Source organism: Amphiura filiformis, chromosome 11 (genome assembly GCF_039555335.1).
Source record: "Amphiura filiformis chromosome 11, Afil_fr2py, whole genome shotgun sequence".
Classification (NCBI taxonomy): domain Eukaryota; kingdom Metazoa; phylum Echinodermata; class Ophiuroidea; order Amphilepidida; family Amphiuridae; genus Amphiura; species Amphiura filiformis.
In genome coordinates, this window is record NC_092638.1 from 5,093,616 (window position 1) to 5,119,912 (window position 26,297).

The 26,297-nt window shown below is 37.7% G+C and overlaps 1 protein-coding gene across 1 annotated transcript; it reads right to left on the reverse strand.

The window, feature by feature from the left end:
• Nucleotides 1–40: 40 nt before the first annotated feature.
• On the reverse strand, nucleotides 41–24,711 carry LOC140163904 (RILP-like protein 1). The gene is made up of 8 exons (XM_072187211.1): nucleotides 24,439–24,711; nucleotides 14,472–14,607; nucleotides 13,783–13,918; nucleotides 12,699–12,817; nucleotides 11,071–11,373; nucleotides 10,596–10,744; nucleotides 9,302–9,394; nucleotides 41–820 (listed from the first exon to the last, which is right to left on the reverse strand). Exons 1-8 carry the CDS (start codon nucleotides 24,558–24,560, stop codon nucleotides 250–252), a joined length of 1,629 nt encoding a protein of 542 aa, XP_072043312.1. The 5' UTR covers nucleotides 24,561–24,711; the 3' UTR covers nucleotides 41–249.
• Nucleotides 24,712–26,297: the final 1,586 nt, after the last annotated feature.

A 26,297-nucleotide genomic window follows, 5' to 3' on the forward strand; every position in this document is an offset into this window, starting at 1 on the left:
ATATTAAACATTTGGGCCTCAGGTATAAAAATGGGTCCAATTTATTTGGAAAATTGACATAAATATGGGTCCACTTTCAAATTCCCCAATTAGCCAGATCTCTACCCAAACCAAACTTGAGTAGCCCCCCCCCCCCGTCTTCAATTAAACAATCTGGTTATACCTGCCAAGAACGTCACCAAACGTCATCTGTCCAAAATAAGTAACATCATGCACAGTCTTGACACAACACTTCTTTACATATCCTAGTCATTTGTTACCTTGGTTACCACCATCTTCCTCCTCATTGTCATTACATCCGTGTGGTCTTGTCTCACTACTTGATGAGGCTTTATCATCGTTACCATTCACATCAATAATATTAGATGCCACGACCGCAGCACTGAATGCAGCAGCTGCAATAGCACCTTGAGTCTGATTTCCGGGAAGATTTTCAGTTCTATCTTCCTCCTCATGGGCCTTTACACCATTTTTACATTCATCATTCTCACCGTTAATGTCTCCTAAAGATAAGCGCTTTCTTTGGCGCGACGCTGCGTTTGTGAAATATTCCGGATCTGAATCTTTGCGTAAACCACTGTCCGCTAACAATGGAGCCGTTTTGTCTGGGAAAAGTTCCATGCGGACCTCCTCTGCGTCTTCTACTTCAAGATCGTTGATGGCTGACAGCCTTCCAGAGGGCGTACTTGTCTCGTAACAATCTGCCTCTGTTGAAATGATTAGGTCATGGTTTGTGGGGTCAAGGACCTCCCATTTGCCATCTTGGTAGCCTGGACTTGGTTTCTTCTGTGGAGAGAGTTTCTTCAAGATGCCACTAAAGCTGTAAAAGAAACAAAAACATGATACTTTTTAGAAACAGGCTGAAATGTGATATACTGTATTTGACCTAATTAGTACCCTGGTGCTTAAGCTGAAACTAAACTCAACAACTTAGATGATATTATACAGGTTACAAAAACAAGGAACAAAAAACAAAGAAAGACAAACAGTGCACTATGCACAGGCATAAACCAACAAGCCTAGCACACTTTACAGGAATTCACTGTATACTGTAGCCATATAAATAGACGCACTCTTTTAGATCGTTGATTGATGCAGCTCCATCATACAGACACAAAACTTTAATCAGGCTACATTATAATTATCACAGCCAGGATCAGCTTCCCCAGTTTCGTACAGGTTGACCTTGACAATTAGCAGTTAGTTCCTTGTCCAGGGGAACTGTTCCATGAGAACAGAGTAATGATACTGCAGGGGTGTGAACTCATATCACCATACACCAAAGTCTAGGGCCTTACCATATGAGCTAACTTGACTGCATATTAGTACAAAATCACAGCCCAGAGGCTAAATTACATTGAACAAACGATAAGAAGGTAACATTTGCATAAAAACACAAATAATAAACTTTGGGGATTCAATCATGTTTCACCGTTGTTCAACACAGGGGTAGCATTAACCCCCAATCGGGGTTGAATGACACCCTAAATTTAAAAAAATATGAATTTTTCACCCTCTATATTGGGAATATGTGCAAGCTCGGGGGTGAACTCTGACCCTCTACTTTTGGACCTTACTCCTACCTCTGACTACACTGCAAAATATTTTTCACCCCCGAGATTTAATTTTCACCCCATGTATTTGGATTTTCTGCAAGCTCGGGAGTGAAAAACACGGAAAATCAACCCCCGACTTTCGGGGCTTAATGCTACCCCTGGTTCAACACCATTTAACAATGATGCGTCCACATCACCAGCATAGTTGACTTCGTGAGGGCCCATTACTGCCTCAGACGCGAGTTGTTAAACGGTGATGAACAACGGTGAAACAAGATTGAATCCCTTCCAACAACAAAAACAATCTAAATATTGTCTTAATTCACTAGATTATTTCATGAGGAATGTCAGTTAGTTATACTTCCAAAATACCTCTGCGCTGATCGCTTCTTTGATGCGTAATCGGGCAATCAGATTACCGGCCTGTTGGTATGATTGTCAGACGATTGAATCAGTCAGAATTCATAAGTCTTAATGTTTTGAATGTTAAATACAAGGATAAAAATACCAGATATTTGCACACAATCCCAATGCAAGGTAATGGTCAACTGTGTCACATGTGTACAATTTCAGATATACCAAGGTCAGAAACCCCATTGGGTTATGGGAATGTCTTTAAACATCCTCTGTGCATGTTTATACTGTGTACACACACTCCCTATGGAAGAGATACAGGGGTGTATATTTCAAATAGTTACCCAGTCAAGTAACCTCATTTGAAATTCAAACTCCCTTTGAGAAAGATTAAGGTCATGTCTTCCTTAAGGAAATTTCAACTGGAATACAGCGTACACAGCATAAACACACAAGTGGGGTTCTGATTGGCCAATTCAACCGTCTGACAATCATAACAACAAACCGGTAATCTGATTAGCCGATTCGATTACGCGTCATAGAAGTGATTGGCACAGAGGGATGTTCATTAAAATCCGGCCAATGTCGCTCATTAAAAGGACATGATTGTCAATCAGAGCAAGACAGTGCAGTACTTCTGATGTGATATATAATTATACTAACAATATAAATACAAACAAAAATACACAAGGCAGTTTTTTGATATCATATTTTGCATGTGATCTCTTCATTTTAGTGGTGGCATAGCAGTAACTTATTTTGACAAATTGCAGAAAAAAGCCTCATGCTTATTTGAATTGCTTAAAACCATTCACTTTTATCATGCAACTGCAACACACATTCAAAGATTTGTGATTGCCAACCTGCAATTTGTCCATACTTGACACTGCTGCATCCACAATTGTAAACATATAGATGAAATCATTCCTGAAATAAACAAGCCACAAATGAGTGTGCTAACAGACATTGTTGTGGTTGTATCGATCATGCTAAGGCTAAAAAGGAAGTGCTACTGTTGTTTTATGAAATAGTATACAAATATTAACTGTCTATGAGTGTGATGGTGAAATATAATCACGAGGTGAAAGATGGATTGTTCCATTCCACGAGCCGGAACGGCGAGTAGAATGGAGCAATACATCTTTCACCGAGTTATTATATTTCGACCATTACACAAATTTAAGACAGTTAATATTTGTTTTATATCACTCATGCATAAATTCTATTACTAAAATACTATTTAAGGTAGGAAATACATGTTTTCATCAACATAACACCATGTTTTGCCGTGATATACTTCACATTTTGGGATCCAACCCATAACTAAATCGGCGAGTCTAAGAGCCAGCGCACGGCTTGGCGCAGGCGCACTACGGCAGACACTGTGATGGTAAAGACTATCACATGGAGAGGGTGATAGTAAAAATGATAAATGGTAATCAACCAATGAACTGTCTAGAATTTATGTATGAGTGATATAATATGAAATATAATAAACATAATTTTCACCAGGTTCCCCATCACAAATAATGAAGGAAACAAATGGAAAAATGATCCCACCTGGGAATCAAACTCAGGATAAGGTCATTAATTTGATTATGCCACTGTTTTCCATGTAGTATGAAATATTATGGTAAAACTGATTTAATCATGCTAATTGATTAACTTGTGAAGAAGTTAAATCAGGGAATAAATAAAGATTGGGAAGCGTCACTCGAAGATAAATGTAATAAAACTATGGATGCTGCCATTACCCTGCCATCGCGTAGGCCTGGAACACTACCGCGATTTCTACCGGCTGCATCGCGTCCGTGCTCCGCGTTCAAGAAATAAAATTACCCGTGAAAATCACGGCTTGCTGCAACCAATGTTAGACCTTTTCAAGCCTGCAACAGCGTATTTTTTCAAATGTTGAATAGCTGTTTTTAATACTTTTAATAATATTTTTAGCGCATCCATTAACTTAATTTATTAAATACATCAAATCGACCAACAATCCCACTCTCCAGGCCAAGATTTATACAAGAAAAATACTGTTTCAATCACAAAAATTAACCTTAATTTCGCGCCTACACGTAAGACTTGGCAATAGTCTATTCAGATATCGTTGTCAAACTCGAGGTGATTGACCCTTGATGATTGACAGTCGGGAACGCGTACTGTTACGCGTAGTCATGGTGCTGGGAGCTGCTGGGCGCGTTCGGGGTGCTGGCGACCGTCGACCCCCTTTTCCCAAGATGGCGGCGCCCATACTAGTACCAAATTTGTGATTCCCGGCAATTTCTGTATAGCATACCGTAGCGTGCAAATTTGGAGAATCGGCGAATCACTGTCAACCCCTTGGTTAAATACAATAAATCTTTGAATGTCACTTAAAGCAAATATTAAACATGCAAATAACAATAAACATTATAATTTGCTTTATAACTTGTGCACAAATCCAAAAAATATTTCTGTTTAAGATGTTAAACATACCACAATGATGTTTCATAATATACTACAACAAAGTACTTTCTCATATTGACCAGGGTTGCCAAAAAATTTCAGAGCGAATTGTGGGTCAAATAATCAAAAAGTCACCCAATTTTTCTCTTAACCATTGGTTTCTATGGGGCAGGAAACTATCATAAGTCGCATGAGCTAATGTTGAAAAAGTCGCCCAATTTTTTTTTCTTAACCATTGGTTTCTATGGGACAGGAAATTGTCAGAAGTCATGGGGAAAATCTTCAAAAGGCACCCAATTGGGCTACCAAATCACGGGTTTGGCAACCCTGATGTTGACTGATCAACTCTCCCACTCCTGCATCTGTTTCCTGTTGGAACTTGCTGTAGGTGGCATTTTGGAGTGGAGTAACTGGTCATAATTGTAGGGTAGGAAATGGTTGCCCTCATCTCAGTTAAATGTGTTGGCCCCCATTTTTCGGATCATTGAGGTATAATGTTTAACTGTTAACATCTTTATACCAAAATACTTTTTATACAAGAACTTTTGCAAATTATGAATTATGGACAATGGACTAATTTATTTATTTACGGAACAATAAACATTTATAAATTATAAGGTATTCAGTGAAGGCAATAAGCAGGCATTTGTGCATGTTTGGCTCCAGTAGGCCATCATCAGTCACCTTAGGCTATTTAAAAAATAAAAGGCACTTAATTTAATGCCCACATGACCAGATGGGTGCTGACATTATAGCTAGTGGTCAAGAAGTCTGGAAAAGTGACCTCTGGCACAGCGGGTGGTCTTCCTGTGTATTTCAATTGGAAACGTGGGATGCATGTCCAAATTTTCTATCAAATTTGTTGTTTTTTTGCAACTTTGTAGCATTATTGTAAGAGTATCCATAGAGAACTTTTTTTCCATCTGTGAAAACTTTCAAAAATTAGTTCTTGAAAACATACTAGAAAAGCAGAATCCCCCAATGTGTAATGAATTAGCTGATTACATTTGTAGTAATTTTGATGATATTTGTCTGAAATGTTCATATCTGTTAGCATTATAGCACATCTACTGATCACCTGATGGTCTTGTTATGGTGGTGCCAATGGGTCATGTGGGCATTAAATTAAGTGCCTTTTATTAAATAGCCTAAGATGACTGATCATGCAGACATTTATGTCCATGTCCCAACATTGTTGCTTGACATATACAGATGGGAAAAAGGTCAAATAACACTCATTTGAAATTCATACACCCTGTGTGGGAGATGAAGGTCACTTCGTCCATAGGGTAGGATTTCGACTGGAATAGCCCAATTAGCAAAACAAAACAAAAATACAGTGAACACAAATTTAATTATACATGCACGTGTTAGCTTTCTTACAATACCTGTTTCTAGAAACACCCTTCTTATTAATGAGCAGTAGTTATTGGTAGGTGTAAGTACAGCACCTATGTACAGTGTGCAGCAGATAGGGTTCAGTGGTTCCTAGATGCCAAGAATTTAGTAAGAATACATGTGATGATTAAAGTTAAATACAGTTATAGTGATTCATGTTAAAGTGCAGGGAAATTTAGTACAGTGTACATTATACAGGGTGTCCCAGAATGATTTGTACCGTGTTTGCAAAAATAACTAAAAATAGAAGACGGGCAGTGTATCTATTTTTGATAACTGCATTATATTGCTGGACATGTCTCCTACTTATTCTGCTAATTTCTGCACGCTACCTTTATTTGTTTTGGCGTGGCATGCAATAATGTAAAATCGATAAAAAACCTGCTTTTCATTTTCAGCGCAAACGACTCGCATACCCTTGAAAATGGCACGATACGATTAAATTAAGAACGTGGGATGTTTGGCACAGCATTTACAAGACAACTACTGTTAGGGTTGCGCCTTAAAGCTTGCCGGACAGCTGCAATGTTCGATCTAGTTCTTACAGTCTTACGAGCACCTGAAGCTTCACTCTGCCGATTCCTGACAGTTCTGTGCTCGTCAAACTTCTTTACGTTATACACTATCGCTCCTTTGACTGGAACGCGTGCTCATGGAAATCGTCTAATGAATCTTCTTTGCGTCTCAACATAGCTGCCGGTTTGCCAGTAAGTTTTTGAAAGAAATCCATGTTGCTGTACAATAAATTGAGGAGCCAACTTTTCTGTACCACAACCAGTTCGACCTCTGCAAGCATTTCAAATGACATGGATCTCACACCACAATAACTAAAACTACCGCCAAAGAGAGAATGGGATTAGGCTGCAAATCCTTAATTCCATATAATGATAGCTTCAGTAACGTCATAAATAATTAGAGAATAAATGATAGGATTTTGTCTTTTGCCCATCCAATATCATGTCATAATGGATGGCCTGGCCAAGATTTGGATTAGTGGATGCCGGCGTATCCACTACGATAAAAATATTGGCCAGCCCATCCATTATGACACGATATTGATAGGCAAAAGACAAAATCCTATCTTTTATTCTCATTCTTATTCAGTTTTAATGTAATTTTTGCGAGAAAAACTGCCTTTTTTCAGACAAAAATAACGTTACTTTTGTGAGGACATCCCCGTTGTTTTAAATGAACGAAACCATCACGAACATCTAAGCCGCCGAATCCCGTTCTTAGTTCTCGCACGTGTGTTACGCGAACGCATTATCACGTGATCATTGAGGAGCAACAAGCGTGCCGCCGTTGTGTGGCGGCGCGCGCCCTGACTAATATCACTATCAACTATTGTGAGATATTATACACCAGAAAACCAATCAAATTACATGAATTCTTTACAAGACGCATCCATTGAATAAGAATAGATAGATATCGGCTATTTAGTGGAAATATGAACAGGGTACAACTAAAATACCTGCATAACTTTTTCCAAATAACTTTGTGCTGAACGGTTAGTAATGTTACATATTTTCAAAATAGGTTGCGTTGTCAAAACTTAGAATTCGCCATTTTTACGCAATCTTCTATAACTTCTACTAGAAACGTCCAATACTTAAAATCTAAAAAATCTGAGAAAGCTAAATATATGTAAAACTTAAAATGTAAAACAATATGACCATTTAACATGCCCTTCATACCTAAAAAATTCCATCTTTCCCGGTATAGATCATTCTGGGACACCCTGTATATTATGACATACCAACATAATAGATATATTATAGAATGTAAACTCTCTGTAAGTTTGAAAGTTGTGATGTAAAGTCTGCACAAAAAGTAACGCAGCTGTTATAAATATGCTTATAGCTTCAGAACTAATAATTGTTTTCACAATATTTTCACAATTTTGATACCCAATTTGTTCAATATTAACAATACAGCAGTGTTTTGAAAGAAAAATACCCGAATTTAAAAGTTGCAGCTATTTGTATTGATTTGAAGTAAGCGCAAAGATAATGATGTGCTTTACGTGCTACAGTGTTGGCATAATAACCCGATTGATCACTGTAAACTGCAACTTTTGAGCAAAATTTGAGTAGTTTTCTTTAAAAGCACTATCGTGTTGTTAATATTGAATGACATATTTGCCAAATGGGGTATCAACATGCGCATAAATAAATCATCCTTCTCGCTATGTTGAAATATTGTGAAAACAATTATTAGTTCTGAAGCTATAATAGGCATATTTATAACAGCTGTGTTACTTTTTGTGCAGACTTTATAATGACAACACACCATATCATGTGAAGATGAAAGATGTCTAGCACAGTCAGTGTTGTAACGGTGAAGTCACTTCATGGTTGAGTCAAGTCATATCTAGCAATAGCTCAAGTTGAGTTGAGTCAAATACTCGAGTCACCGTACAATCTCAATGGGGACAATTTTTAAAATCCCAGTCATTTCATTTTTGAAAAGTCAAGTCTTGAGTCATGACTTGTTACAAGTCTGAGCCACAAGTTTAACCAGATGAGGATTAAAGTGCTACAATTATACTGCTAAGAATGTCTACCTACCTAAGCTTTGACCATTTTTGACAGATCTTCTCAACACTTTGACTGTGGAAGGAGTCTTTGAATAGGGGGCTATTATATAAGTAGGGGCCATTTATAAGTATGGTGCCAAAAATGGTTTTTAGTCTTTTCAGCTCAACTGAAAAGGTGAAGGAAACAGTGATTCAAAAATGTGGATTTTAATAGTGCAACTTGTGGAATGCACAACTAAAGAATAAAAGAACTTTGGATTTGTAGATGGATGCATTTTTCATAAATTTGGTCAATTTTTCCAGTAAATAGTCCAATTTTGCCCTTACTCAAGGGCACAACACGCATGGCCACAGCGGGGCTCAAACCCACAATCTCACAATCATGTGCTCTACGGCAACACCACACATGCCCTCATGTAACCAGTATACAGAGATGCCAGTCAGTGGTGTCAAGAAATGTACTTTGCCTATACATTTGTACAGGATCATCCAAGTAAAATTGTCTGAAATCAGGAAATTTCCTGAAGACTGGTAACACTGAGTATAAAAATTCCCAATGACCAGACTGAATGACAGACTTGAAATGCACCTGCAGAAGAACAAAGCTTATCTTCAGCCAGGGCTGTCAACTCTCACGCATTGGGCATGAGTCTCACGGTCTCACGCCAAGGTAGTATAATCTCACGCCCAGGTAGTAAATCTCACGCAAAAAGCTGGAAAATGAGTAAAATCTCACGCATCGTCATGAATAATTTGTTGTTCCTACCCCCCCTGCTTTTCACATTCTCGAGCACCGTGGCTCAAATAATCATGGTTCAAAATGAACACCAGAGTCGACTAATCCCGGTACGCCTCTGTCTCACGCCAAGCAATTCCAAAAAGTTGACAGCCCTATCTTCAGCTGAAATTTGCACCAAAGAATGGAGAAAGACTATTGGTTGTAGAGGAAAAACATATGCAAAACATTAGCTTATAAACTGCCCCTATCACACACTTGACATTTGATACTTACAATCTTTTGATTCCAGAGGAGTCAGATCTTTCTCTTGTGCTCTCTATTAGTTTTTTGTCTGGTGTTGACAGTTCCAGAGATTTCTCTTTGGGGCTGTAAAATATAACAAATGATGAGATATGATGGTAATTGTATGTGGTCTAAAACTATATGAGTATGAGTACATGAATATAAGGAAGGAAGGAACACCATTGCCACACTGACTTTGAAGCATTTTGGATTTGAAAAACTAGTCACATTTCAAGTTTCTAATTTTAGGGGCTGTTAAACATGATCCATGTTAAAATCATGTACATGTGTAGTCAAAAAGTTGCACATACATGACATTGTGCTCAGGTCTCCCATATTTTTGTGACACAAACTAGAGATGATGTATAAGGGAGGCGTGAGACTGTTAATTTAAAGTAAAATCACCCTGTTTAGACTTACCAACAGAATACCACAATGGGGTTTGAACCTGGGATGGGTGTGATGCACAACTACGCAAGTTGCAGCTCTAGTTACCTTTCAGGGAAAGGTCAGTGCTTGTATGTTATCATGTCATGCATGCCATACATGTATATGTTCGCCATGACATCCAGTCAGATTTCAGATAAAATATGACCCATCACATCAAAACAGACAGAAAAAAACCAGGCAGAAATGCAAATGGGGATTTAAACTGCTGTATTTTAGCTTACTTGTTGAAATCAGATACAATAAAAATGTTTTATGAGGCAAAACAAGCTCAAATTTCTTTTTATTTTCTTAATATTTTCTCTTCTTCTCTCATTATTATCTGCTAAGCCAGCCGCGAGGTGGTCAGTTTTGATGTGATGGGTCACAAATATGTCCATAGTTCCATGGCAAATTATAATTTTTGTCACTTGTTGTCACTTTCAGCCTCTATTATTTATGATAGAGAATATTTTCAATTATCAGAAATTCTTTATTAAGTTTACAGGGAATGACAGAAATGATTTTTAAATACAATTTAAATCAACGATCATCAATTCTCTAAAAAATCCTTAATATCTCTCCTTTACTTATATATTTGCAATGAAGGGCAGACTATGAGGAATATAAATTTCTTTCTTAAAGTATCCACATGTGCCATCCCATCCAAGCAGCAGGTCCTTCACACATTATACACTTTTCAAAATACTCTCTATAAAAGCATTAGAAATATTTCCAATTCTAGAGTGCAAATCGATTACTGTGGGCGGTCTCACAAATCTCATCAAAGACATCTTACATCTACTCTACAACCCCAATAACAAATTATCAAAGATCAATTAATAAACTAAACCAATACCCTTGTATCGCTTCTATTTCATCTTCTAATTCCATGATTCTCATCTTAATATTATCTCGTTCTTCCAACACATGTGCCATCTCCTTGAGAGTAAATCTGGGTCTGTTTGGATCCTTCTTGTCTATGATCATCTTTCCTTCTAGGTTCACCTACAAAACAAAAATAAATAAATATAGTTAGGTACAGGTTAATTGGGCCATACTGGGCCAATCTTTCCCTGTAAACCTTTGATTAGAGCTTATGTGACGAGAATAAGGGAACTTGGTAAAGTTCATATGGTTAACGTTCTGTATAATTTTCATTTCTTTGTCTTCTCTATCTAATCTCAGGATCTAAACTACAAACCCAACTTCTGTACATACAATAACCTGTTGCAATGTACAATATAACACTAAACTTGTTTAGTGCAATCAATCAATTGAGTAAATCAGATTAAGTCATATTATTATGATAGTTAAATCAAGTAACATTTTACCCATTGCATATTTTTCCTGTCCACATCTGTTCCTTCACTTTGACGTGAAGAAGTTGAAGCGCACACCAGTGTCTCCTTCCCCTTGACCGTGACGTCTGCAGTGACTTCACCTTCTCCTTGTCCTTGTACCTCTGCATTGGCAAGCTCCCTAGCTGTCGTTGTCTGGTCTTGTTCTAAACCAGCAATTTGGGATTGAAGCTGGGATTTCTCATGAATGAGGTTCTTGGCGTACTCTTGATGTAGTTGGTTTTTGCGATGGAGGTCTGAGTTGATTTTGAAGTACCTTTCTACTTGTTGCTGGAGCTGAAATAATATAATTTCATCCGATTTATTAGGTTTGTGGGAAATCATGTATGGATGGCTTGGAACTTGAGGCAGGTCAAAGAGGAGCATGATCTAGTGGCGTTTGCACTCAAACATTGAAAGGTGACACACAAGAAGAATGGGTTCTATAAAGGAGATCCCAAGGTTTGATATAAGGGTGTCATTTGAGGAGCAGGAAAATGCCCAAATCTCAACCACCACAAGACATGAAAACATAAATGTGATAATTGGCTTCCTTGACTAAATTAATATTAAAACAATGTACCATATTAATAATATTAAGGGCTGGGGTATGAACGTTTGGACAGTATTTATTGTGGGACATTAGAGCACATCAGACATATCGCATTGCATTCTGAATACGAAGAATGTCATTCTGATATCAAATAATTTTGATTTTTTGAAATTCGCAATTTAATACACATTTTATGGCAAATCATTAAAAATTGATATTTTTGATATTTAACAGTACTTGAAGTAAACTTTATAATCTGATGATTTATACTTAAAGTGTATGTAGGTGGGATGAAAAGACGATGATCAATTGAACATTTTGACCTTTCTTATTGAAGATATGGATTTTTTTCCCCAAAACACAAACAAAAATTAGGTCTTTTCGGGGAAAAAATCCATATCTTCAATATGAAAGGTCAAAATTTTCAATTGACCGTCGGCTTTTCCTCCCTTCTACATACACTTTAAGAATATGTCATTAGATTTATATAATTTACTTCGAGGACTGTTATATATCAAAATTTGAAAAATATCAAATTTTTATAATTTGTCATAAAATTTGTATTATATTGTGATTTTCAAAAATGAAAATTATTTGATATCAGAAAGACATGCTTCAGTATTCAGAATGCAATTCGATAGGTCTGAGGTGCTCTCTTGTCCCACAAAAAAAAAACGCTCATTTTAGATCCCTTAAGTACAAGTGCAGTTTTTTAGTGAAATGGCTAAAACTGGAAAAATATTTCACATGCCTTACATTGTAAAATGACCAAAGTGAGAACTAAATCAATAACATTTTATGCACAGGTTTTCAATTTTTATAGCACATGAAATGAGAAAAAAAACACTATTGAAATATTATATGTATATGTGCAGAGGTTCATACTGACTAAGACTGGGGCATGATTTTATTTTTAGCACAGGAAAATTTAGCACAGGAAATAAAGAATTTGCAGTTCAATTTGCTACTATTATAGGCTTGATGTGTGATACATTTCTACAAATCAGTTCACACACCCTTGAAGTAACTTCCTACATATGACATAACTTTGACCCTAAACTCTACTCACAGCTTCCAATTCTTCCGTCTTTGCCCTGAGCTCAGCATTTTGCCTCCTCAAATCATCTCTCTGTTTGTCCACTGTCTCTTTCATTTGATTCAACACCTTGATAGTTTCTTGTTCTTGCACTGAAACAAAGGAAATAATTCAAGGCGTTATAATTTATTGTGATTGTGATTTATTTTTGCAGAAAAAATTTGACCTTTTTATTCAGGTTGGCATAGGGTGCATTGCATCCCCAGCTCTTACCCATTTCTGATGCAACAAGTTTATGTTTCTTCTGGATTTTATCTGCTGCATTTGTATCTTTTTTTTCTTACCCATTTCTGATGCAACAAGTTTATGTTTCTTAGTAAGGTGTTCCTTTAAGGGATCTGGAATGAGCGTTTTGAGCGGTTCGACAGTATTTTTATAGAACATGAGAGCACCTCAGACATATCAAATTGCATTCTGAATACGAAGCATATCTTTCTGTTATCAAATAATTTTCATTTTTTGAAAATCACGCTATAATACAAATTTTATGACAAATTATAAAAATTTGATATTTTTCAAATTTTTGATATATAACAGTCCTCGAAGCAAATTTTATAAATCTAATGATATATTCTTAAAGTGTATGTAGCTGGGAGAAAAAACCGACGATCAATTGAAAATTTTGACCTTTTATATTGAAGATATGGATTAAAAAAAAAAAAAGACCTATTTTTTTGGGTGTTTTGGGAAAAAAATCCATATCTTCAATACGAAAGGTCAAAATTTTCAATTGATCATCGACTTTTCATCCCACCTACATACACGTTAAGTATAAATCATCAGATTTATAAAGTTTACTTCGAGTACTGCTAAATATCAAAAATATCAATTTTCAATGATTTGCCATAAAATGTGTATTACATTGCAAATTTCAAAAAATCAAAATTATTTGATATCAGAATGACATTCTTCGTATTCAGAATGCAATTTGATATGTTTGATATGCTCTAATGTCCCACAATAAATACTGTCCAAACGTTCATGCCCCTTCCCTTAATTGATGGACCTCCTTGATTTTATCTGCTGCATTTTATACTATGTATCTCTTGTCTCTTACCCATTTCTGATGCAACAAGTTTATGTTTCTCAGTAAGCTGTTCCTTTAATTGCCGGTTCTCCCTCTGTATTTTATCAGCCGTATTCATCAAGTCAATCTCTTCACTCTTAATTAACTCCTCCAACTGTTGGATATCCTTGAAAATCATTAAAAACATTCCAAATATTATTTTCTGTTTCATTTCGGTTATCTGGTTCTACCTTCACATGATCAAGCAAAATCAGTCGGAAGTTGGAAATATTGATTTTGAGATATAGCCAAACAAAGGCCTTTTGTTTTGGAAACTCTTTAAATGCTCATATCTTTTGAACTGGTTATCCATATTCAATGGGGTTTTCTGCAAATGTAGCATTGCAAATGCTGTTTACAATCCTACAAGAAACTGAAAATTGAATATGTCCGACTTCAGAGTGATTTTGCTTGATCACATCACATGTAACAGGCACGAGACTGAAAAAACTGAAAATGTGTGTGAATTTGGGCAAAAAGTACCCAAAACAGGCTGAAATTAAATAAAAATTGTGGAACTTTTGACTAAAAAAACTGAATTCAGTTTTAAAACTGAAAATTCTCATGCCTGATATAAGGATTATCAAGAATTCTAAGGTTATTTAGGGTTTAAAGTTTGAATTAGGGTTAGAGTTTAGCCCCCCCCCCCAAAAAAAGAATCAAATTTCAAATCATCTTACTGTCTGAAGTTTCAAGTTATCCTCATTCTTTCTGATTCCATCACTTCTTAGGAATACAATATCTTCTTCCAGTCTCTCAATCAGCACTTTGTCCTGTTCTTTTTGTGTCACTAGCGCTTCAAGTTGTTCAAGTACTCTGTATAAGTATGTACAAGCATGAATAAATGAACATGTTAAAAGTATATTTTTAGGCTTTGGCAAAATCTGTGATTTAATAGTCCTCGTGGAAATAAGATTAATAGCGCATTATCACACATGCTTTGTTTCAGCATCTGTTGGCTACTGTCTCATCTGGATATCCCGTAACAGGGAAGTTTTACAAGGGATGGGAGGTTTGGCAGGGAATTCATCCTTATCCAGGCAAGACTCATGTCCTCCATGGTACCGACCTTGATTATGAGTTGGCTTAGGCATTGGGTTAAGGTGGTACTACACCCCTTGATAAATTTGTGACTATTTTTAAATTTTTCGCAAAAACTAATAAAACACTGGTAAAAAAAGTTATATATATTTTATAGGGGCAAGAAATCCAGTTACTACACTGGAATTTCATTGGCTCAAGACAAGTAGTTATTAATTTATTGATCAAATATTGGTTTTCCCTCATTTTAGAGGGAACTCCACAACTGTTGTCTGGGCTGAAATAAAATTTTCAGTGCAGTAGTTGTAGTCCTTGCCCCTGTATACATATCTTACTTGTCACCAATGCACTTTAAATTTTGAGAAAAGTGCAAAAATAGGCACAAAATTGGCCAGGGGTACCACCTTAAGCCCCTGAATAACACATCAGGCAGAAATATCAATTAATTTTGAACAATTTTATTCTAGAAGCTTCATGTACACACACTTTGTTGATGCTTTTATAGGGGGTGAGGGGTGTAATTGTTATTTGTTATATTGTTTTGAAACAAGGGAAGAGGCCCACGCATCAAACACTGGAACATAGAAATATTCAAACATTATTACCAACCAGCGCACAAGATCAAATTAATGATGCTTAATCATATATCAATATACAATGTACAGGGGGGAAAAGAACCATGGCCCTGGCATGGTAGATGGAAATTAAGGGCCCTAGTTTTTGAAAAATGATATTTCTACCAAACGGGTCCTCCAAAAATGTAAATAGGCTAATTTTTGGCTGCTATGTGTGATTATGTGTCTCTTGGTATTGTGCCCCTCAAAGCTCCGGCACCGAAGGAAATTCCCTTACATCCTCTATGGCGAAGGTACTATTTATTGATTTGATTTATTTATACAAAATTTGTAAGGATATGTGATACATTATTTTCTGTCACCAGACTATCCTGCCAAATTTTATACTTTAAATTTTACCTTAATTCTGAAATTAATTGCTCTTTTTCTAGTGTAATCTATAATAATAAATCAATAAATCTACCTGTGTGTTACGAATAGTGATCTACCAAATCTAGGTTATCAATGGTAGTATTTGTTGAATCTTGTTTCAAAGTCCATAGACATGATGCAATTATACAACATCAAATTATCTGATAACTTCAGGCTACATTAGTTACATCCAGATACCCAGCAAACACAAATGTTTCAAACAAAACATTGAAATGTCTGGTTATAGAGGGTATTCAACATTTTAATAACATTCAGAATACTTGATGCACAGCGTAAGCATAATTTGATTACTCGTTGACAAAATATTTTGCAAAATTGTTTGCCAAATATTATTTTACAATAGCATTTTGACAACATTTTAAAAATGTTCTTTTATAATTTTACCCCATTATGTTTTAGAAATTTTCATGACTTTTATATTACCCAATATTTAATTGTTACTAAAACGTTTTGACCAAAACCAAAACATGTTTATAACACATGACGTTTTAAAACATTTTTGTGATTGCTGGGTAATTTTAAATGAGTTTCAAATGTGTCACAATAGTTACTACATGTAAGTACTGGAATTTCAGATCATGACAATAATAAGTTTAACCCTCACAAATATATACCAAAGGCTTGAACTTTTTATGCAGATTTTAAAAACATGTGATCAGCAAGAAGATATGATGTTTGATTCCTAGAATAGATTGGCTTAGAACAAACAAAATGAATATTAATGCATACATCATGATAAATTATTGTGCAACATTTTCTATTATTACAATTTATTACAAGCCATTATAATCGTGATGATGTACGGTATCTGAGGGTGTAGAATACAACGCATTCAGAGACATTATCTTACACTTCCCATAATGCATTTCTCCCTTTTCGATTTTCTGTACTGATATTTACTATCTAGTGCAACATGGGTCGATAGTGACGAAATGTACCTCAATGAATTGAGCACAATGCAAAAATGTTGTTTATTTCTTGAATATTGATCCATGTTTAGCCAGTATATAATTTTCAAAATAAAAACAAAGGGAACCTGTACAAAGTACTGGGAGAATCACTTGATGAAAATGAGGTGATATATCATGTTGCAAAGGATTCTGGGAAGGGTAAGATATCTTGTCTACAACACATTGTAATTCAGCAGCAAAGTGAATTTCTTTTCAGTACCCGGTACTTCATTACAGACCAAAAAGGCTGGTGAGCCTATAGGTGCCGTGAATAAGTTAGAGATTTAGGGGCATCACGGCAAGTGTCAAGGGCACCCACGGCATTTTGCCGTCGGTGACTTTGCAGCCTGGGCTGGTCTCTATTTTTATTCCTTGAAAAAGAAAAGTTTGGTCTTTTCATAACATTTAAACTTTGTTTATACCATTTGTGTTATTCCCCCATTGGACGTTGTGTCACATTTTCCCTGTTCTTAATTTTAGAGCAAAAGGATCAGACTCATCTCTTGATGCACCATAATATTTCTGAAACGGGTTGAAGTTGCGTGCTATTTTTTGCATGTAGTGTTTATCATATCCATACATGCAGTCTTAAGGCATGCTAGAAATGCTTTTTATCCAAACCTTAAGAGGGTGGCACATGAGCAGTCTTGAGTGTGGATGATGATGAGATCATGAGAATATAACATTTTCTATGGCCACATGGTTGATCAACAGCAAGATCCAGGGCAGCCTGCCAATCCAGGTGTTTCAGCTAAATCACATTGTACAAATTGGTACAAATTGAAGGTTTCAACGGCTCCTTATCGGACAAATATAAAATGTTGAGCTTTCACCAGGATTAACTCAGACTTCTTCAGAAAAAAGAAACTATTATCCCATGTTTACAGATTATCATGTGGGCTGCCCAATGAGATAGTACATAGCCCCTTATTACTAAAGCGATGGTGGCTCTGAAAAGAGTCGTTCTAGTAGTGCCTCTTTCCTACTGAAAATTCAGTGGCTCTTAAAAGAGCCGTACATCACAGTAGTACCTTATTATCTTTTATGCAGTGGGGCCTATACCACTTTTGAGGTGCAGGATCAGGTGGATCCAAAAGACACCACTGATCCAGGGCAGCCTGGTTGCTTTATTATAAAAGCAAGATTCTTTTGTGATCTGAATTATGTTCTGGCAACCTAACAAAAAGGGGTATTGAGTTTTTACATTTCTTAATCCGAGTATTCATGAAATGTATTTTAATGTAGCCATTCATAAAATACACACACGGAGAATAAATTTTTGAAAATGTATTAATTATTTTCATAAGAATGGACATCAGAAAACATTTTTGATTTGTTTCTTCTACCTTGTTCTCTTCTTCATTTATTAAACAGTTTTTAACACAATCACTATTATTTAATATTACAATCAGTATAGACCTAATGAATATTGTTTATGACATTTTCAAATTTGAACCATCCCAATTATAAAATGGCCACTTCTTGGAAATATTTTACAAGGTTTATGTGCAAGTGGTCAATCAGTTGGCAATCATTCTGTAATTACTTAACGATGAAAAATACATTTGATCGGGTCAGGCCTGGCTGGGGGGCTGAATCGGCAAGAAGGTCCAAAATCAGGCGACACTAAATTACAGATTCCGGTAGTGAATTGCCAAATCATTCTCTCTGTAAATATTATTCATATAGTTTTTCTTTACCCTTTCCTCATTTTTGTCAGATGCAAGTGAAAAATCAAGTGATTGCAGATTTGCAGTGCTATCTCTGACACTAAAATTGTTCGCCGACCAAGTGATGGCTAAACACATCGCATTGAATCGGTGACATACGTTTTATAAACTGTGTGCACATCGCTATTCGTCTGATGTCTTGACATGTAAACTGTTGATGCATATATCACAATTTGTCTTACATCTTGTTTGTACATCCAAGGTGTGTGAAGCTCCGCCAATAATCAAGATCATACTACATTGTAATACAATCAGTGAGCTAATACACACATTGTAGGTGCTGGAATGAAATAGCAAATTTTTTCTTGGTTTCACCTCATTTGTTTGGCTCTAAATTAAAAGGGGACAATGTGATCAGTGAAAAGTAATATTTCAATAGGAATCTATTTTTGTGCTGATAGATTATTGCTTTAACTGCATTACAAGTCAATTTGAAGAATTACTGAGGCAAACTTGCGCAAATTTTGGGGGGAAATTCTTCATTTGACGCACCCAATTTCAAGAGAGAGTAAACACTAGTGGGACATGAAGGAAAGGTACTCATCACCATAGCAACATCAAGATAGTCAGATCCAAATCTCCCACAAACTATCATGGACAATGGGAGCATCTTTCAGGGTTGCAGAAAAAATTTCAGCCCCAATCGCGGGTAAAATAATCGAAAAGTCACCAATTTTTCTGTTTTAAACCATTGGTTTCTATGGGGCAGGACACTACTAAGAAGCCTGAGCTAATACTGAAAAGTCACCCAATTTTGTTACTGATCTTATTTGTGATAATTTCTGACTCTCGTGAACTGATCCACTTCAGGGCCCTAGTGTAGTCCTGCCCGACTGTAGCAAGACTTCAGTCTCTACCATAAACATAATAACATCACATACAGACATGTAAGACTGCTGGAGTACCTCCTACTGTGTATAGGAAACTGAAAGAACTTGACCTTTGTGCTGTAAAACCTACCAGAAGAGCATACCTGCCAACATTGTAAAAATAAAAATCTGTACAGGGTGCGCGATCCGGGCGCTGAAGCACACGCTCACCCGAACGGCACATGCTTGCCAACCTTTGGAACTAAGGTTGGTGTATGATTAGCGTGAAGCAAGAAGGGAAACAAAACTTTGGAAAACAGAAGTTACATACATTCAAGGTTGGGAAAAAATTTAAAAAATTTTTTTTTTCTAATTTTTTTTTTTTAATTCAATGTTTGTGGCAACTTTAGAGAACCACTGGACCTATTCTGAAGTGCTAAGATCATTCACAGGTAATTTGAAAAAAATTAGAAAAAAAAAATTACAAAAGAATTAGTTTGTTATCCTTAATATGTGACTCCTCGCCACAACTGAGCCCGGATGTCGCCAGTGCCACTATTGAGATATGCTCCATCGAACTTAACAATAAACAATAGGAAAGAAAGGATTTATTGACTGTTTTATTGATTTTTCACTACTTAAATGTCAAGTACTATAGACATGATATTCATCATTTTAAAGCTAATTTCAAGCAGAATATTTTGGTTGAATATCTCAAAAATGATGATTGGCGACATCCGGGCTCAGTTGTGGCGATGAGTCACATATATGTAAACCATTAACTAGTGTTTACCTCTTCATGTATCACATATTATAGATGCATTGGTTTTGCATGCATTTATAACATGTGCTACATGAAGAGGTAAATATTGGTTAATGGTTTGCATATTAAAAATAACAAACTGTAATTTGTTTGTAATTTTTTCCAATTTTTTTTTTAATTAACTGTGAATGATACTTATGATCCTAGCACTTCAGAATAGGTCCAGTGGTTCTCCAAAGTCGGCAAAAACTTTGAAAAAAAAATCTTAAAAAAAAAAAAAAAAAAAAAAAAATGTTTTTTTTTTTTTTTGCATTTTCAAAAATCGGATTCGTTCCGATTTTTGAGGTCAAAGGTCACAAAAATCGGAACGAATCCGATTAAATCGGAACGGTTGGCAGGCATGGAATAGGCACAAGATCTACAAATAAATCGCGGAATACACATTATATTGACAGAGCTACTGACCAATCGGACCTGGAGCATGCCAACTCAGGCCGTGAGGTTAAACCATCCCCAACCCCCGCATCTGTGACTATTGGAACTTTTAACGCCTGAACTCTGATACAAGATTAGCGTCTATATGAGCTGGCTAAATTGGCCAAAAACCAGAAATATGACATTATTGGAATCCAAGAGCACCGCAGAACTCTCACCACACCAATTACATGCATTGACGTTGGTGCTGGATGGAAGGCATACCTTGCCACTGCCCGCGATGGAGGTCACGGGGGTGTAGGTTTTCTGGTTGCTCCCAGGCAATGTTTTGCTAAGCGTTGAACCTTTGCATCACCGAATCATTACAAGGACAGTTGAATTGAATGGAAAAAGAATGCACATCATCAATTGCCACATGCCAACCGCTTGTGCTGCTGATATCGCGGAAACGCATGATTGCATTGACATCATCGGACAGTACCTCTCATCAAGACCAAAACGGAACCTATCAGTTTTTATAGGAGACCTCAATGATGACCTGCCCCCTGATGGACATGCAATAAAGAACAGACATCAATATCATGCTAAAACACGCGCAACTCCACACTCAGAAGCTGTGAAAGATTTCATCACCAGTACGAATCTAGTGTAACGGCGTGATGTGGCAATGCCAATCCAGCTTGCTGACATTCTTTGGACCGTGAAAACGCAAATGTCGCCTGGATTACATCTTTGTTGACGAGAAATGGACACGTCTAATACGAAAGGTGTGCAATATCAGACAACAAAGCGTCCGCTCTGATCACACTCTGCTGACATGCACTCTCAGTCTTTGACTTTGGAGGCCAACAAAACACGTCAAGAAAGAACGCCCGCCATTGTGGTCTGCATTACAAGAGCCTGATACGTGTGACCGTTTTGTTCATGAAGCTCTAAGGAAGCTGGACAAGACCGAATATTTGCCATTTGCGGAAGCCGTCGCATATGCAGCTAAGAATGTATTGCCAAAGCGTCGCCCTGCCCAGAAGATGTGTCTGTGGGATGCTGATCCGGAGGTTTGTAGGGCCAGAAACCAGCTCCTCTCTGCTCGTCGAGCAAACCCTTCAGCAGTGTTGACACATCTGGAAGCTGAGCTGCAGGAGACATATTCATGGCAGAGGGAGAAAACAATCCATGAAATGGCCAACAAAATCTCACAACATCACAAGGCAGGACGTAGCCAGGCCGTCTGGAAATCCATTGACATAATCTAGGCACCGGAGTTTCGTGCGATCGCGCAAAAAGCGCAAACAATCACGATTTTGGGGGTCCATCGCGATTTTGGTGGTCCATCGTGAATTTTGAGAATTTTGCCAAACACTACTTTTCAATGTAAATTCACCAATATTCCATTTGATGCAGGCCCAGCGCCTGTTTACATGAGTCCAGACCAGCACAATATCCTCCCCGGAAGCCCTTCTGTGATATGCAAATGTCAGATTTTTCCATGACGTGTTGCCATGTGTGGTAGTTAATTCTTTACATCGATCGTATGTATGAGTGACGTCATTAATCATATGCATAATTGATTGAGCGAAGAAGGGTAGGATATAAGTCACAGAGCGCACGCGAGATATACGAATCAGTTCATGACAAAAACAACATTTGGACGCCAAAAAAGTACAGTTATGCATTAAAATGTTTATTGTACAGTACAGAAGTAGCTTTTCACATAAAATTTGCATTGTTCACATAATGTATCAAGAGAAAAACATCGGGACTAGCACGTGTGAAATAGGTGCAGAATTCGGCATACTTGATTTACTTTGAATTGCGTGTGACTTCATCAATGGATACAAAAAGTGGTGGAAAACGCATTTTCGCGCTTTTTGACTTGAATTTTCGCGCATTTTCGCGCTTTATAAAAAACCGGCCGCGCATTTTGCTGTTTTAAATCGCGCGAAACTCCGGTGCCTAACATAATCACAGGTCGGAAAAAGCGTCTAAATACCTTCGTTGCTGCAGAATCTATGGAAGCAAAGAAGATTGAAACTGCTAACTACTTCCGCGGACTCCTAAATGTGCCGTCTGTTGACCTCGACCTTATTCCTTTAGATGGCCTTCCACAGGCACCTGAGGTGAACACAGACCCGATAACTCTAGAAGAGCTCCGCAAATCAGCTCTAAAGACACTGTTGGTATTCTTCAACTTACAGCACGCATTCTCCCTATCATGAATGACATACTCGCTGGCAAGGAGCCTCCGCAGATATGGCGACACTCAATCATAGTCGCGATCCCCAAAGGAAATAGCGCTCTCCTAACCAACCAACACGGACTTTAGCCTTATGCGTGCCAATGCCAAGTTATTCAATCGCATACTTCTGATACGACTGCGGGAACGCATGGATAGGGACAGGCACATCTGAGTGAGGGCGCTATTTATTTTACTTGATAATAAAGCCCTATGTAAATCTGTGCCATTTTGTGCCACTGAAAACACCATTTTTGGAGAAAATGATGAATAAAACCAAAATTAATCTGTTTCAGATGCTCTAGTTTGCATTGACAACAGATTCAAAGCTTTAGGAAGCAGAATGCAACATTGACTTCACTTTTGAATATTTTTTTCTGTGAGATATGCCTTGGTGAAAATCACTGTTTTGGTCAAAAAGGGGTCAAAAAGGGGCATTTTTGGGAAAAATTCTATTTTGACCCAAAATTCATCTTCTGACAAAGGGAAACATGGTTTGACAAAAACTTTCATCCTTTTCACATAACAATTCCAGTTTACTTATTTGCTGGGAGAAAGCACTTTTTTGTTATCGCTTGGGAAAAATCATTGTTTTTGCCTAAAATGGGCCCAAAATGGCCGAAAAATGGCAAAATTTTACCAAACTTTTTACCACCTTAAAATTTGAATTTTCATACAAAATTTCACAGATGTGTTGAAAATGATAACATACATAATATTCAACAAAAATTAGATTAAATTACATTGAAAACAAAAAAATTGACAGGGGGCACAAAATTATCAAGTCCCCCATGCACTCCTATGGTAAGTCTTATCAGAGAAAATGGCCCAATGTTCCGACAGTAATTTCAGTCATAACTTCACTTAACAATACAGTAGAAGATTGGTTTTGGTGTCAAATTGTTTCTGAGAAGTTCTCTCTTCCAATAAACAACAATTCATGTTAATAGAATTAATTTGAAATTTTTATGCCTGTCCCTAGCATGGAGATGCTACTTTCACCTTGGCAGGCAGGATTCCGACCCGAACGGAGTACAGTTATTATGCTGCATTCTCTTGGTCGGGCTGACGTTCCCCTTTCTCGAGCTGGTTGCTATGCATGCGCGCTCTTGTGAAAAGGGGACGAAGGGGACAATGTTCCCGGATGTCCGACCGAGTGAATACATGACATGTCGAAAGCAGAAGCGATAACGGCCAGGGGGTGTCTGCGGGGGGATAGGCCCCCTCAGAAATTAGAAACTTTGGCAAAATGAAGACCTAATTGAAGCTGCGGATCACGAAATGCCCTTTTAAAAGAGGTTTGCCTACTCATGATGATCATGATCATAAAATCACACTGAATCAACTAGTGCCGTACTATTACGCTGACTTTCCTATTCGGAGAGGATGTCAATTTCGACATCCTCGTCTGTTTACAAACAGAGAGGTAGACAAAAGACCGTTCCGCTTGTCCAAACACACAAGTATCAGAAAGATGGTCCACAATAGCGTGATTCACGTAACATGAATAGGGATTAAAAACTGTCAAGTAGAACCATGTGCTTCTTTTGTCCAATTTGCCATCAAGATTTCATATGGAAACAGTTCAGACCCAGAACACGATCATGTCAGAAATTAATAATTTGTTCTGGGACTGATTATTCGGACTATGAATCAACTTGAACTGAAGTTGAACTTACTTGATCACATGGGTCATAAGACTTGCTATCGCGTCGCTGCCACATTCAGCAATAACAACCTCCACCTCTCTGCCAATAACGGCTGCAGTCTCATACACATTCAATACTGATAAATCTCCCATGATTTATGTCTTTATTGTGCGAAAAAAACATTAATTTTAGTTCACTTTTCTCGAACGAATTGCACCCGTGTTTATTTACATTATCGCTATATAATGACCTTTGACCCGTTAATTGGCACTTACGAAGTTGCACAGGGTTTATGGCCTCACGTTTATTTTCCCCTAGGGTTGGGCTCATTTTTAATTGCACAAGTATGGCGTAAGAACGGTACCTGGCATCAATAGCTGTTAAATTTCCTTGTGACCCACAGCCTCATCCCCCCACAAGGGGTGGGGGTAGGATGGGCACTACCACTTTGAAGGTGACGCTTATGTAGGTTGTTCAGCATTGCTGTCACCCAAAGACCATGATATTTGTTCGGACACATGCTCATGGTCACTAGTAGGAGCTAGTAGGCCTACGCCTAGGCTTTTCTACCTGTCACCCAAAGACCATAATTTTTCAATTTGACAGCAACTTTCATTTTTGTGAAGAGTAAAGTCATTTGAAGACATTTACAACTAGAAATTCAGTATTCGAGGCTTCTTTTAATTTTTTGAGCTTTTTTGCTCTTACCCACTGAAGATCCCATAGGCAAAAAGCTACAAAAAATGAGCCAGTCTGACCCAATGCCCCTTATGCTTATTTGCGGGTCCAAACGGTCCGTCTCCCACTCAAGCTCACTGAATAGTGACCCCATATGTGTACATTTTGCTCTCACCCAATGCCAGAAAATCGTGATCTCCTACCCATATTTTTCATTTTGCGCATCGAATGCCCTAGTCCTAATGTCCTGAGAGCCTGGTGTCAGCTACACTAGCCTATTAATAGGCCTATCCATTTTATATTGAAATAAGCCCCCCGGCCCCATAACCCCGGACCCCCACATCACACATGATTCCAGATCATTCCACCATGACGGGCTGTGCAGTGTACCCCCGGGTGGTGAATTTTCAAAATGGTCTGCCAAAAATCGCTTGCCCCCCCTTTGACGCAGTGCCAAAAAAACACTTTGCCCCCGGCCCTTTTGACGTGCCAAAAAACTTTGCTCTCCTATTTTGACGTGCCAAAAATTCTTTGCCCCCCCCACCTTTAATGCAAGATTTTGGGAAACCCGAATTTAAAACCTCCTTATAAATAAGGGGTGGTGCAATAATTATGTGTACCCCGGGGTGGTGAATTATAGGGGGGGCAAAGATTTTTTGGCAGGCCAAAAGGGGGGGGGGGCAAGCATTTTTGGCAGGGCGAAAGGGGGGTCAAGCGATTTTGGCAGGTCGAAAGGGGGGCAAGCAATTTTGGCACAGCATGATATTTTGGGCACCGTTTCTAAATTACGCCCTAAAAAGGCGTAGGAAAACGTTTACTGCTCGCTGCGCTCGCATAGTCGCATTATATGGTATAGACAATTTAAGGTTTTAAATTCGGGTTCCCCAAAATCTTGCATGTGTAAGGGGGGAAAAGATTTTTTGGGCACACCAAAAGGGGGGCAAAAGTGTTGGCATATCAAAAGGTGGGGGCAAAGATTTTTTGGCACAGCCAAAGGGGGGTAAGCGATTTTTGGCAGACCGTTTTGAGAATTCACCACCCCGGGGTACACATAATTATTGCACCACCTCTAACTTATCATATAAATGCGAGCGACGAGCAGGAAATTTTGCATATTTGAATGTGTTCCTAACGTTTTCCTACACCTTTTAAGGGTGTAGCCTAATATAGAAATGGTGTCCAAAATATCTGTGCCAAAAATGCCCCCTACC